The sequence below is a fragment of the Somniosus microcephalus genome, chromosome 8 (assembly GCF_052327205.1).
Source record: "Somniosus microcephalus isolate GS21.2 chromosome 8, FLI_Smic_1.0, whole genome shotgun sequence".
NCBI lineage: Eukaryota > Metazoa > Chordata > Chondrichthyes > Squaliformes > Somniosidae > Somniosus > Somniosus microcephalus.
In genome coordinates, this window is record NC_140994.1 from 57,639,481 (window position 1) to 57,655,307 (window position 15,827).

At 42.8% G+C, this 15,827-nt stretch overlaps 1 protein-coding gene across 2 annotated transcripts in view; it reads left to right on the forward strand.

Annotated features, from left to right (window-relative positions):
* kndc1 (kinase non-catalytic C-lobe domain containing 1) overlaps positions 1 to 15,827 on the forward strand; it is a 328,087-nt gene that overhangs the window by 113,806 nt on the left and 198,454 nt on the right. For both annotated transcript variants that reach the window (XM_085994745.1, XM_085994746.1), the window contains exons 4-5: positions 6,297 to 6,443; positions 10,377 to 10,494. In XM_085994745.1, the coding sequence (XP_085850871.1) occupies positions 6,297 to 6,443; positions 10,377 to 10,494 (265 nt within the window). The remainder of the gene's footprint in view (positions 1 to 6,296; positions 6,444 to 10,376; positions 10,495 to 15,827) is intronic.

Genomic DNA, 15,827 nt, shown 5'->3' on the forward strand with positions numbered 1-15,827 from the left:
TGTTTCGGATGGCCGGGGAGTCCAGAACCAGGGGTCATAGTCTAAGGATAAGGGGTAAGCCATTTAGGACTGAAATGAGGAGGAATTTCTTCACCCAGAGAGTGGTGAACCTGTGGAATTCTCTGCCACAGAGGGCGGTGGAGGCCAGTTCATTAAATATATTCAAGAAAGAGTTGGATATATTCCTTGAGGCTAAAGAGATCAAGGGATATGGGGAGAAGGCAGGGACAGGGTACTGAATTTGGATGATCAGCCATGATCTCATTGAATGGCGGAGCAGGCTCGAAGGGCCGAATGGCCTACTCCTGCTCCTATCTTCTATGTTTCTATGTAAACATAATTACAGATTTCTGAAGCAAAGTTAAACTACTACAGCTTAGGTTTCCTAGCTTATGAGCTTACAACAATCCTTCAGTTGTGACTTGGCAGCAACTTGTTCTAAGCCAGTCAGCTGCTCCTTTGCATTATGCATTCAAGGCAATTCTATATTCCAGTCGTTACTGCTTCATAACTTCTGTTATCACTACTGAGCTTTCCTACTTTGGTTCATATATACCGCTGTTGCCACAGTTTTGCCATTGAGGTTTTACCTTCTGTTGACTGCTGATTTGTGGTAATATGATTAAATATGGATGCAGCAATAATTTTGTCCCTCGGTGTATCACAATCTTTTGATGGAAAGGGACAGTAATAATTTATTTCCACTGCTTGTATTTCTACTTTGAATTCAACCACCACTTTCAGTCATTAAACATGATTTTTATTCTCTTCCTGTGTGTGCCACACAGGGTACCCACTTAAGGTTGAGTAGCAGCAGTAGAACCTGGTGATCATAGTGGATAATGTTGTGTCTGTGTATAATAAGACACAGACTGCAGGAGAACGGTATATCAGGTGTTTACTCAACGTGGCTCACACGGGAACTGGTCTGTACAGATTACTACTCAGTGCTATATACAGGTGTGGTCACTGCCGGTACTGCAGTATACCTGAGCTGTAAAAAGTAGTTCCCCCCCTAAAGGTATATACATTACAGATAAAACATTGAAGATCCACAAGTAGTGTGACGAATGACATTTGAAAAACATTAAGGGTTTTAGGTATATTGCTAGGACAGTACATTATAAAATTCTCATCCTTGTTTTTGAATCCCTCCATGGCCTCACTCCTCCCTATTTCTGTAACCTCCTCCAGCCCCACAACCCTCCGAGATCTCTGCGCTCCTCCAATACTGGCCTCTTGCGCATTCCTGATTTTCATTGCTCCACCCTTACCGGACGTGCCTTAAGCAGCCTAGGCCATAAGTTCTGGAATTCTCTCCCTAAATCTATCCTCCTCTCTAACTCTCCTCCTTTAAGACTCTCCTTAAAATCTACCTCTTTGATCAGGCTTTGGTCACCATTCCTAATATCTCCTTATGTGCTTGGTGTCAATTATTTTTTATAATGCTCCTGTGACATGCCTTGGGATGTTTTACTATGTTAAAGGCGCTATATAAATGCAAGTAGTTATATAAAACCAGAAACATTATACTTATGTTGTACAAAGCCTTAGTACAGCCACATTTTTGGTCCCTACACACAGTGGAGGATATCAAGGCCCTGGAGAACTTCCAGAGGAGGCCGATCAAAATGATATCCAAATCTTAGGTCCCCAGAGCTTGGGGCTTTTTTATTGGAGAAATGCAAAGCTTACAGGAGATATGATTGAGGTTCTTAAAATGATGAACAGAATAGATTCTATCTAGCTAAATAGGTTATTTGAGCTAGATAGGAGAATGGGGGCATTAGTATAAAATGCGTAAGAAAAGAGTTAGATGAGATGCTAGGAAGTATTTATTTTCCCACAAAGTAATTGACCATTAAACATAATACTGAAGTATGCACTAGGTATGGATTCCCTGTAGATCTTCATAAGGGAGCTGGAAAAGTTACTGATAGAAGAGGACAGTTTAAATTATAAAAGATAGGTTGCTGGGACTAGTGATACTCCTGAATTATCACAGTGCCCTGGATCTTGATTACCTTTGGGGGCAAGAGAGGAACTTGCAGGAGCTGGTCCTGCATTTCACTATCGTTTGCCTCTCTCGGGAGATTACATGACTGGTGGGGGGTGATTGGTGAAGCACGAGGCTGAATTGCATCTGGATGGGGTGGACTTGATGGACCAGATACTTTTTTTCCCATCCTTCTTCCCAGCAACTGGCATCAACGAAAATGGCCTATGATTCGCAGGGTCTGACTTCCCCTTTCAGTCCATAGGAACAATACCAGATCTCAAAGAGGTGTTAAATATATGAGCCGTTGCTTGTGCAATACTTTTCAATTTCTTTCAGCACTGTGGGGTTAAAGTCATCAGGTCCAGCAGCCTGATCAACCTTGCCAGCCTTAATCCCATCTACAACCATTTCCACAATTACGTCAATGGAATCAAATTATGGAGCGCCCCAATCTGGCATCTTAGCATCATCTTCAATAGTGAAAACAGATGCAAAGGGGTGAAATTGGTCAGCGGCAGTAGTCCGAAACGGGCTCATAGCGAATCGAGAGCCCGTTTTACACCGCACCCGATGTTCTTCTTCCTGACGATCTACCTTGCTGTCAGCCAGGTGGCCTCTGGGTTGAACCTGGTGAGCTGCCCCTGGACACCCGTGTGGGGTGGGCAGCTCCATTTAAATGAGGCCCAGCTGTTAAAATGGAACGGGCCTCCCGCTGCACCACACAATATGGCCTGCCAGTGTGTTACAACCACTGACTGTCAGTGAGTTCAAACTTCCCCATATATATGTGAGTCAAATGCTTTGCTAAGACAATGGCTACCTGAAGTTTCTTGCCAATTGCTTTGTTTCCACTAATTGAGTTCACTGACCTGAAGATATGGCTGGCTCCATTAAACTAGTGCAAACACTGCCAGTGTTTGATCTTCTCCAACTCTATGTCATGAAATGAAATCTTAATCTTTTGATGCCAATCAAAATAGAATAATCAAGCCCTTTTCTTTGCAACAGGTATTTTAGCAAGGCAAGGGACATACTATACTTCTGTTGGTTGTTTCACTATATATGTTCTTGTTTTTGCATGTTAGGACTTGTATGTTTGCTTAGTCATTGAAATACAAGCAGTTTGTTTACACAGCACAACAAATGATGAATGTAGTAATTTTTGAACCAGTTCAATTAATAGATTAACAATCACTAAATCACCCAGCCCTCACTGACGTTACTAATGGTGCAGTGATGTCAGTCTCAAGTTTTTTTTAACAACTAGCAGATCCCCTGTGGCGTTGCTCATGGTGAGTCAGAGGCTACACTATTCTAAAACAAATTGAGACCAGGAAGGCGGGCAGTTAAAATGACCTATGGGACTTAACTCCATCACTCCCGCTGTCTTCCCATGGGTTCTGATCTTAACCAGTTGAGAGGGACGTGTCCCAAAAGCCAGCGGATCCTTCTTTAAATATACAGATTGGGCTCCAATGACATCATTGAGACACGACTGCAATCTTAACTGGAGGCCTGCACTGATCTTCGCCCCCAGGCCAACTTAACGGGAAGAGGAGCTAGGGCAAAAGAGACCCAGAAAAATGTGGATTTTTTTTTTAACTTTCTTTTAAGGGACCAGGAGGAGCAGGAATGCTCCTCTGGGCTCCACAAGGAAAGTTTAGGTGTTCCTTTCCTGGGGCTATCTCCTCTCCCAACCATGAGGCGCTCCTGAACCCCCTCCCAACCATTCACCTGAGTGCCGGGGACTGTTCCTTCAGGTCTCCAGCAACATTGCACTCCTGCCAGCTGTCGCTTCCTCATTTAACTAGTGTTTAAATGAATGCAAGCTGCTACTATTTTTGGTTTTATGGGTGGCTTTTGTTGAATTTAGTTTAGTGCATTGTTATTTTACTACATTTTGCACTTCGATTTAGCATTTTTGCTTTTTTGCTTTTTTCTCTTTTTCATATTCTACCATTGAAGGTTGTTTTACTCTTAATTTAAGCAATCTACATTGATAGGTTGACCATTCCTCTGAGAGTACCTTGCCCTCCGGGAGCTGGATAAGCTGTTTCATGGAATACACAGAGGCAGGTGCCTTACCCAAGGAGACGGGCCTATAGATTCCACCAGAATTATTTGTGCATGTCCTAGGAAGTCTGTCTTTGCTGCTTGCATTTCACCGGGGAGGCAGTATCAACACTTTGCTACCTCTTGCAGCCTGATCTGCAAGTATCACCCAGGACGGGGATGGGTCTGCTTGTGGTATACCATGCATGAATATGAGCTGCCCTGTGATTATATGAGAAATGTTAAAAAGGTTCCCAAATAATCATTATGCATCCAAAATAAAGATGTAGCTGGTTAAGCGAAAGCGTGTGTTGCAGCCATGTTATACCATTAAGCTTGAAGCAGCTACATTCAGGGTACCTTGGCAAACTTCCTCAATGTGATAAAGTTTGTCCTCTGTGCTGATGACCTACTCACATGAGAAACAGCATTCACCTACTGTCAGTTCTTCCCAAGATGCATGGACAACAGACTTTTGAGGAAGGTGCCTCCTTAACTTCAAGGTAACCCTCCTTTCCTATGCTTGCCTCAGCATCAACTCCAGTTCTCTCACTGAAAGACCACTTCCAGCTCTCTCAATCATCTCTTTCAATCCACAGAATCAGATTCCTGTAGCAGACTTCAAATCACCACAATCTGGCGAGTGCTCCATTAAGGCACGGCAACTGCTCTTTAAATCTGTTGCTATCCCAGATATCCCATCCCTGGCACCTCTACACACCCAGCATATGGCTCAGTCCATGCTGAGATCTGCTTGCATAATTCCAGGTGCTCAGCTGTTATGCTCCGAACAAGGCAAGCGGGTTTTACAGTTGATTGTCATTCTTTGCAGCAGTTTGATCCCTAAAAGGCATGCTTGATGGTGAGAGTCTAATAACTTTAGTAGCTGTCTTAATCTCCATCCGCCACCCCCCGCCCGCCCCCCCCCCCCCCCCCCCACCGGAAGGGGGTGCAGATTTTGGGACTCAGATGCAAATTCGTTCTGTAAATAATTTTTGTACAGTCTTGTAAAGCATTTCTTGTTCCACATTAATCATACTTGAGCTTTTCATAAAGTTGCTATAAGGTAACAACAATAACAGACCATTGGTAATCCATGGGTGTCATGGTGGTTATTTATAAGTGAGGGGTGGGGCGGGGGAGAGAAAGTATTTAGATCTTGTGCTCATGGGAAATAATCATTCAATACATTATTAGAGCTTGTTTGGGCTAGCTGTAATAAATAATACTGTATTATAGTTCTTAAGTGAGTTGCGCGCTGGCCGTTGTGCTGTGGGCCCATGTGGGATTCTGATCCTGGGCCTGCTCCAACTGCCGGCGCGCAGTGCTTGCGTATCCCAGGGGCGCAGTTAGTTTGAAGCATCCCCTGGGATCACGTGGGCCATGGAGAGCCAATGATAGCAGGGAATCTGTATTCATAGATTTGACAGGAAGACCTGTCAAATCTATGAATACAATTCAGCCCCAAAACATAACTAAAACTTCAAATACATTTTTTTTTAAATCACATTTTTAAAATAACACTAAATTACATAAATTTAAATTATTGTTTAAAATAGTTATTTTTTGAAAAATATTAATTACAGTTTCTAACGAGGCTAAAAATAAACTTACCTTTCTTTAAAGTATTTAAAAATAATAAACCTGTGGAAAAAATGTTTTAATTTTACTTAATTCACCACTTACCTTGTTAAAAGCAGGCCTTGCGACTACTTTTTATAAGCGTAGCTGCTGGAGACTTACCCTCCCGGAAAAACCTGGGAAAAAAATGGAAGTTCCAGGCGTACGTGCTGCCTCTCCGGCGCACGCGTTTGACCTGTGAACCCCTTCCTTTAAGGGAACGGAAGTTCCGGTTTCCTGCGCATGCGCAGTGCATGCATGAAACCAGCACTTTCGTTGGGCCTACGCGTGAGTACCCAGCGCATACTCACCCATGGAGACCCGAATTTCTGGCCCATTATTTCTGGTTTCTGTAAGATGACAATCATATCAAATGCTACTTAATTTCTAATGAAATGACTTTTTTATTTTTTGTTACTGTACTTCAGTAAAACATTTTGTTCAGCAATGAATGTAACATTAACCTGAAACAATGTCATTTATTTTTGCTGATAAAACAGCTTGGAATGTTGTAAGTGTTACATTAAAGCTGGGGGAGATAGTGTATATATTTTAATGTACCAGAATATTCAACAGATATTGTAATACTGTAACTTTTCTATACATGTTTTATTATTATTTTCAGGCTCATGTCTATTCTTTGGGGGCTACACTAGCTGCTGCAGCTGAATATGTGATAGAGCCAGAGTTAGAACCAAACCTCGGACAAGAATTAAGAACCCTTCTCGATCAAATGCAACGGGAAAAACCTGAAGACAGGCCAGATATTGAGGTATAAATGTGAGATTGCTGGTGGAGTTTATGCATGTTCTTTTTTCACCATACATGTAGCATAATAACATTTTTTATATATATTTAAGGACCTCTTCAAAATGCAAATTCCAGAATATATATATTTTGGTTGGCTCGGTGTCTGAAATGGTTGGAAATCCATCACCGTGCATAAGAGTTTCCAAAGCCTAGCTACTGAGAAATCCACAGAGATAGTTTCTGTTTGCTCCCCTATTGAGTGCACACACTGTGCCTGCAAGGACACACCGGGCAGGATTTTCATTGGGCTGTGGAGGCGGGATTGGAGGCGTGTGGGGGGTAAAATCCCGAAATCGGGGGGCACGAACCTATCCCGCCCCAACCCGCCTTCATGCCAGTTTCAAAGGCGGCGCGTACCTGCCCTGCACTGGGACCCGCCTCCCCGAGATGGGAAGGGGATTAGTGCCAATTAACTACCTGTTAACAGGTAGTTAACAAGCAGTTTTTAGCCAAATCCCTATTTTTAATGTTGAAGTGTGGGATTCCCGACGGCTCCAAACCACGCCAAGTTAGAGGAGGTGGACCGTCGGGATGAAGGGCTTGGAGGGGTCGAGATGTCCGGTGTTCAGGTGAGTGATGGGTGCATGAGTGCAAAGGTAAGTGAGTTTGGTGTGTGTAAAGTGTTTAAAGAAGTGTTACATACCTTTACTTACCTTTACAGCCTTCCTTCTTTCAGGTCTCGGGAGTCCCTCATCTCACCGGCACAGAAAGCAGAATGGCTGCGAGCTGTCAAAAATTGCAGCATTCAGTTTTCTGTTCCAGGGAGATCTCTAAATCATCCTGAGAGGAAGGAATTAACTTAGAATACAGATTGTCAGTGTTTGACAGCTTCAAACAGCTGTGAAATGCTGATAATTCATCTGTCAAAAGGTCTTGACGGATGAAATATCAATCTGTGATGTCACCTGTTGCCGGGCGGCCCTTAATTGGCCTGCTGAGCCCGCTGGGTGGGCTCAACAAGGTCAATCAAGTCAAAATTGCGTGGGTTGGCTAGAACTCGATGGAGGCGGGACTACAACCCCGAAAGTTGTAGTCCCGTCTCCTACCCAACTCCTCAATGAAAATCCAGCCCACCCACTTACCTGAACCCAGAGCGCTTAGCCACTGATTGGCAGCAGCCAAAGCTTAGGAATCCCAAGTGTGTGCAGATGTACCGCTGAAGTTTAAGCATATATCTTACCAGCACAGACCACTGGTAAACTTCCCACTGCTAGTCCAGCTAGGACCTCTTTACCCATTGGGCCTTTGGTTTGTAAGGCTATCTGGAGCTGGTGGGAAGAATCAGACCCCCAAATGGACTTGATTACTTCCCCCCCCCCCCCCATCCTTCCCTACTCATTCCCCAGCCAACTGTGCCTCCGCACCACTGAAACAATCTCCAGGTTTCTGCTCCATTCCCACCCAACTTTGTTTTGCTTACATTGATTCAAATCCCACCCTGGTGCTACAAATTGCTCATCAAACGACAGTCAGCAACACTCATGAATATACACTACTATTTGTAAATTAATCCTTCAAATGCATTGTCTTTAAAATATTTGGCACTGGCTGCCTCTGTGGAGTTTTCTGCCTCAAGTCTTCTAACCCTGGATTTTGTCACTACTGACTCCCAAACTTGGATGTGGTCACTAACCCCACACTAACGAGCAGCACCAAACATCAGAACTTGCCAATTTTCTACTTTTACCTGCCACCCTGAGTTCCACAGATTTGTAACTACAGAAACACCCAGAGCCTACAGATTTTCATGGAAAAAAGTGGCAACCGATTATTGAAACACTACCAGTAGACAAACAACAGCATGTCAAACTGACTTCCAGGGACCCAGTAGCATTCATAAAAACATAAGATACAAACCAAAAATATCGCCAACTATTTTAATACTTTCTTTTACATTCTTTATTTTAAAAGATTCTATAAATATATCCAATAAACCCTGCAACTACTACACTGCAAATTGAGAAGTGCCTTTCAGCTACCAATGACATTTCCAAGTTACAGAGGTACCAACTTCCCATGAGCAATGTTTCAGGAGATCAATTAGTTAATATATTAAAAATGGCATATCTAGTGTACACAGATGTCACATTCCAGACATCATAGTCCAGATGTCACACTTTTTGAGAGATGCCAAACAAAATGAAAATACTTGATGATTCTGAGCTGCAACCCGACACTAACAAGCACATTCCAATCTACAAAGTTCCCTGACCAAGCAATAAATACATTCTGTTTGACCTGAGGCTGTGTTTACTTAACAACAATTATATTTTGTAGTCTTGAAGGGGCACAACTCCACATTGGCAGAATAATACATTGTGCGTTACATGGTTTAATACTCATGTCCTTAAAAATTAACATATCACCTGACCTACCATGGGTAGTGCAATAGGAGGTGCCAGTATATAACTGAAACCCTTGCATTTAGCAAGCACCCCTCACTCTTCAGAAATCACATATTATCTATCAAAATATTTTTGTTTTAAATGAAGAAAGGTAGACATTTAATGCTGGTTTCATCTGACCAGGTGCTGGAACCTCCAAATCTGTAAATCTCCCTCAAACAACAGTAATTAGCCTCTAACTGACCTCAGGACTCAAAGCAATTAGCCTTGTGACATTAAAGGGACCTTGCAGTTTAAATACAGACCCATCTTGGCAGCAGAATAATGTATTGTACATTACATGTCATAATGCCCTAATATAATATTGTGACACAATAAATATCTGCTTTATTGTGTCACACTTACAAAGCATATGCCACACTGGCTCAAGTATCATTCCAAGCACAACAACAAAGCTTAACTGAACAATATGGAAAAAAGGTTTTAAAATGAATAAAGAAAGTCGATCATTTCCTGCTGGTTTCTGCTGACCATAATAACATGACTTCTCCACAATGGTTGGAGCTGAAGATAAACAAGCAGCTGCCAGTCTAGAGACAAGCCCCTCTAAGCAACAGCAATTGACCGTTAATTGAACTCAGCATATGCCTAATTAGAGCTCATCCCCACAAGAAGTAGTTGAAGGGGCTGGCCAATTTAAACGCATCTAAACATCATAGCCTCCAGACCCTAGGCTACTCACGATCAATGCCAAGGAAGATGAGCTAGTTTTATTATATATGTTTTGTATCTATCAAAATCCTCATCCTCATCTTCAAATGCCTCCACAGTCTTGCCCCACCCTAGGTTTGCAATCTTCACCAGTTCTATGTCTCAGCATGTACCCTCCCCTTTTCTGTCTGTGATTTACTGTGAGCCCTCTTTTTCCACTCCACCATTGATGGCAGAGCCTGGAAGTTGCTTGCTAAATCTCTTTGCCTTGTTACCTCTCACTCCATTTTCAAGAACCTCCTTGCAATATCTCATTGCAATATCTACCCGTCCAACTTCCTACTTGGTGTCTAGCCCTCACTCGGTAAAGTACTTTGGGATGTTATTTTAGGTGAAAGGCAGCATATAAATATTAAGTTGCCATTGTATCAAGGTAAACAATATTAATACTGAAAAATTAGACAATTTTCCACTTTAAGCAGAAGTGCCACATGAAGTCAGGATAGCTTTGGCCAAATGCAGCAAAAGACATTTTCTACTATATCTCAACAACGTGCTTTGACACACTACTCCTTATGTTCTCACTTGATAAGATTGGCAATTTTAGGGTAGTACTCTGGTTTCATATCCAATCGAAACTGAGTTGAGACTGTCCGAATTCATTTCACTTTGGACTATTACAATTGAAGAAGAGAGGAGGCTTTCATTTCATCAGTCTGGATGTCAAACGCATTATACCACCCAGCCTCTTCCAGCTAAACATTTTCTAAGTAGCCTGATGCTATGTATTATTAAGATAGAGGTTCTAATAATGTTGTCCATTTATTTGTATTCTGCAGAGTATCCTCAACATATGTGAAGAAAAACTAAAATATTTATCCTCAGATATTATTTGCCGTAATCTCTCTGCCATAGGTCGGAGAGTACTTTCAATTGAATCTGTTGGTGCTTTCCAAGGTAGGCGACATATAAGTATTGCCATGGCCATGAGAAACTTCTGGCTTACTTTTAAATGTTCTAGAAGGTATAACCATTGCATGTTCATATTTCACTGAGAGCTGAAAAGCAGAAATAGTAATTCAAATGAGTTAGACACAACTGCAAAATAGAGTGTTGTAGTAAATAAACACAAAGATGTGGGCCCCAAAATTCTTGGGCCTGAGAAGACAGAACAAAGACACAAGTCAAACCAGAGGGCCAAAATTTGAGGTGGGACCTGCTTCCATCAGTCACCGCTCCATCTTTCTTGTGTTGTGAAAATCCGATGGGATTGGGGTTGGTGCTTCTTGTGCCTGCCCTCCTTCCATTGTGACGTTATTCTAAGAGGCAGGACTGGTGGGATGACATCCCTCTGCCGATTCTGGTTTTCCTGCAGCTCAGGTAAAAATACACCTGCATAATCATAGAATTTTAGAATGGTTACAGCACAGAAGGAGGCCATTCGGCCTGTGCCAGCTCTCTGCAAGAGCACTTCAGCTAGTCCTACTCCCCCACCCTTTCCCTGTAGCCCTGCAAAAAAAATTTTCCTTTGGTTACTTATCCAATTCCCTTTTGAAAACCACGATTGAATCTGCTTCCACCACCCTTTCAGGCAATGCATTCCAGATCCTAACCACTCACTGCTTAATAAAGTTTTTCCTCATGTCGCCTTTGGTTCTTCTGCCAATCACCTTAAATCTATGTCCTCTGGTTCTCGACCCTTCCGCCAATGGGAACAGTTTCTCTCTATCTACTCTGTCTAGGCCACTCATGATTTTGAACACCTCTATCAAATCTCCTCAACCTTCTCTGCTCTAAGGAGAACAACCTCAGTTTCTCTAGTCTATCCACGTAACTGAAGTCCCTCATCCCTGGAATCATTCTCTTAAATCTTTTCTGCACCCTCTCTAAGGGCTTCACATCCTGAAGGGATAATTACAAGTCCTAGCCCTTTTCGGGCTACCCCAGATCAGGCGTATTCCCCAGACATTCACCTTCAACTAAAGTTAGAGTTAGCCGAATTCTATAAGACGCTTAAATGGGTCTAAAGGTTCAGGCTATCTCTCCCTAAAGGAAAGGAATGACTGAAGATGTTACCATCCTCCGGATAGCACTTTTAATAAGTTTAACTAGACTGTAACCTTCTGGATATTATGAGGGTCCGGAATACCCCCCCCGAATTCTGCAACTCCTCACAAAAGAGTGTACAGAAATTGAGTTTGCGAGATTGATACAGAAATACTACTTGAGACAATTCTAAAAATATATAGATTTATTTAAGAGCCGACATACAGTTAACAGTTGTTGATTCAATCGCAACTTTTACAGTTCAAAATACAATTAGCTTACACAATCTTATTCTCAGAGATCCTTATTCTCAAATCTTAACTTCGTTACATTTCCACTCTTCTACTTATTCTTAATCCAGAATATCCACCAAAATCAAATACGTTGATTACCCAAGACTCAAAGTTAAAAACTTACAGAGCATGCCTGTGAAGTTGAGAAACGCATGCCCTTCCAGCGACTTCTGACTTTCTGTTTGAAAAGCTCTTATTTTTATACCTTTTTTTGAATGGTATATTCTTTTGAAGTTTTCTGCTGATGTAAGCTAATTATCTTTATTCATTCTTTGTGTTGACTTCTTTCTATTCTTGCTGCCATTTCAGCTGCCAATTCTCAGACTTCTGTCTCTACCTTTAGGCGTTCAATAGTTATCATAAAAACAATATGACAGTAGTATTTATTTGATGTCATTCTTATCGAAGATCTTTCATTCAATTCTTAATATTGGCTTAACTGTTTATTAGCAGACGTTGTGACTCCATGGTGTTCCAAGTTCAATACAAAAACCATGTGATTGCTTGGTGTCATCTATTGAAGTCATATCTTCAAAGTGTTCTGTTGGTATCATATTTACTACATGTAAATTAAAGACACTTCAACTCGGGTGGTTGTTTTCCTAGCCATCTTAGTTGGTTATATTAACAGACTTCGGGACTCCATATTTCAAGCTTAACATAAAAACTATTTAACCAGCAGGTGTTTCTTTTACTTGATGTCATTTTTTTAAAGGCACATGGTTTTTTAATATTCTGTGTTCCTGTTCAACTGAGTGTTAGTTTATAACACTTCACTTGGGTCATTCCATTGTGTTTCTCCCAAACTCCAGACCTTCTGGAAGCGCCAAACTGCTATTTCAATAGGGCCATTGTATTAGCATTAACAATCAATTCCGATTTCAAAAGTCTGTGTGGTTTTTACAGCTTGTGTTATCAAACCATCCCAACTCAGAAGCCTGTTTTGACACAGCTTGTGTCGCCAAGGCTTTAGATTTTTAAACCCAGTATTAATGTATCATGTATTAATAATGTCAGAAATCTATTCATATGATGGTGTATCTCTTGGAATATGGCTTATTCCGTCACAATCCTTCCTAACGTGCGGTGCCCAAAATTGGACACAATACTCCAGTTGAGGCCGAACCAGTGTTTTATAAAGGCTCATCATAACTTCCTTGCTTTTGTACTCTATGAGTGCGATTTTCCCAATGGAGGTGGGTTTCAGTTTGGGTGGGTTCCAAACCTGCCTCCACTGAGAGGTGGGAAAAATTAGCGATTTTCCCCTAATTGGCCAGTTGATTTCAGAGGTGTGGGTTCCCCTGGGCCAATTAGTGTTTTGGGACTGAAACTCGCCTCTGCTGACATCACTTATCCAGCTTCATTTAAGGGCTGCTTGCTGCCTTGGCTCATTCCATTGGTTTTTGATCGATGCTGCACCACCTCCAAGCTGTTGTCTCTTTGAAGAATGGCCAGCTCCAAGGCAAGGGTCTCCCCGAGGTTCTCGGATGAGGCGCTGGGTATGCTGGTTGAGGGGGTGAGAGCTAGCAGGGAGGTGCTCTTCCCCTCATCTGGGAGGAAGAGGCCTCCCAAAGAAACCAAGGCTGTGTGGGCCCAGCTGGCAAGGGATATCACCTCCAGATCTGTGTGTAGATTGGGTGATTGTTCCTGTTTATTGATGAAATGCCATCCCTGTGGAAATGTATTAAAATTAGGTGATGGCAAACTGTTTGTGTGATGGCGTATCTTATTTTGGCTTAGGCAGCTCCACATTGTGGGCTCCGCGACACTTGCGTGGTTAGGTTGGTGGTCAGAGTGAAAGGAGGCCAGAGAGTCATGTCCATTGTCTATCATGTGTTAAGGAGCCAAGCACATGTGCCACAATGGGCAACCTATGCAAATCTGGCCAGGATGAGTGCATTCCTTGCATGACGTACTTCCATGCGCTGGTGCCTTCTGCCCTGTGCAGCATCAGGTGGGTGAGCAGGAGGTTGGGGCTCCTGCTGCTGTTGCTGCTGAGCTGCCTGGTTCTGCTGCTGCTGTGGCTGCTCCTCATCCGAATCTGAGGCCCATGATGAAAGGAAATAAATGGTTCCCATGTTGCTGGCAGATACCTCCGTTGGGGAAGCGCTCAGTCCAAGCGGGGAGAGGGTCTTCCAAGGAGGTCCCACAGTTGAGAGATAGAAGCTGCAGCACCTCCGACTTCGGTAGGCCTGCTAAAAGTGCTGAAAGACCTTTGGAACAAAAGTTCTGCCACCTGTAACTGCTCCCTGATGAAAGCTCCATTTTAATGGTGGAGCTGCAGCTGTGAGGAGGCCACCCACTTGTCAACCCACCAGGATTAGCTGACGTGGTTTAGGAGGGTCATGCAACACGTTGAAAATGTGGTAAAATAACGAAGGCCTGTCTAAATAGGATTATAGAGGCCCTTAACTACTATTTAAGGGTCTTAACTACCTCTCCCGACTGATGGAGGCGGGACTGGACTGCACCCAACCCGTCTCCGGCAAAATTGCGCGGAGGTGGGTTGGAGGCGGGTTCCAAACACGCCCTCAGTTTTTGCTATTTTGCCAACTGTTCTGCCTCCAAACCCGCCTCCTCAGGGCTGGGAAAATCACCCCCTATGCCTCTATTTATGAAGCCCAGGATCCCGTATGCTTTTTTAACCACCTTCTCAACCTGCCCTGCCACCTTCAACAATTTGTGCACATATACCTCCAGGTCTCCCTGTTCTTGCACCAACTTTAGGATTGTACCCTTTAGTTTATATTGCCTCTCCTCATTCTTCCTACCAAAATGTATCACTTCGTACTTTTCTGCATTAAATTTCATCTTCCACATGTCCGCCCATTCCACCAGCCTGTCTATGTCCTCTTGAAGTCTATCACTATCCTCCTCACTGTTCCCTATACTTCCAAGTTTTGTGTCATCTGCAAATTTTGAAATAGTGCCCTGTACACCCATGTCCAAATCATTAATATATATCAAGAAAAGCAGTGGTCCTAGAACTGACCCCTGGGGAACACCACTGTACACCTTCCTCCAGTCTGAAAAACAACTGTTCACCACTACTCTCTGTTTCCTGTCACTTAGCCAATTTTATATCCATGCTGCCACAGTCCCTTTTATTCCATGGGCTTCAACTTTGCTGACAAGCCTATTATGTGGCACTTTATCAAACGTCGTTTGGAAGTCCATGTACACCACGTCAGCCACGTCAGCCACATTGCCCTCATCAACCCTCTCTGTTACCTCATCAAAAAACTCGATCAAGTTAGTTAAACACGATTTGCCTTTAACAAATCCGTGCTGGCTTTCCTTAATTAATCCACACTTGTCCAAGTGACTGTTAACTTTGTCCCTGATTATCGTTTCTAAAAGCTTCCCCACGACCGAGGTTAAATTGACTGGCCTGTAGTTGCTGGGTTTATCCTTACACCCTTTTTTGAACAAGGGTGTAACATTTGCAATAAAGCAGGCATAACTACTATACCAATATGAAAGTGAGCCATAACGGCAGTTTCTTAAAGGCAGTTGATCACAGAGTGATCAGTTACCATTAGGAAAGCAGCTATGAAGAAATTGCCACCGTTATTTTTAATAAATTCAACTCTGCGGTTGAAATGGCCAAACCTCCCTTCCACCCTCGACGAGCAGCAAGATCCTGCTCCAACTTTCCTGGCTCCCACAGGGCGGACAACAAAGTAGTGTTGTAAATGGAACTTGTGTCCATCTCCTTGATGCAAATAATGCCATCCCCAGGACTTGGGATGGATCAACTCCAGGCCATGTTGGCAACTGGAAGTCCTGCGATGCCATGCTTGCGGCAGCAGGACCGAGCTGGAAGAATTTGGGCCATATGATATTTAATTACTACTGTATATTTTGATTTTAATTAAACAACCTGTAAGGCCAGCAAGTTCTAACTCTTGGTAAACAGACATTTGTAGTTTTTTCTTCTTGCTAATTGGC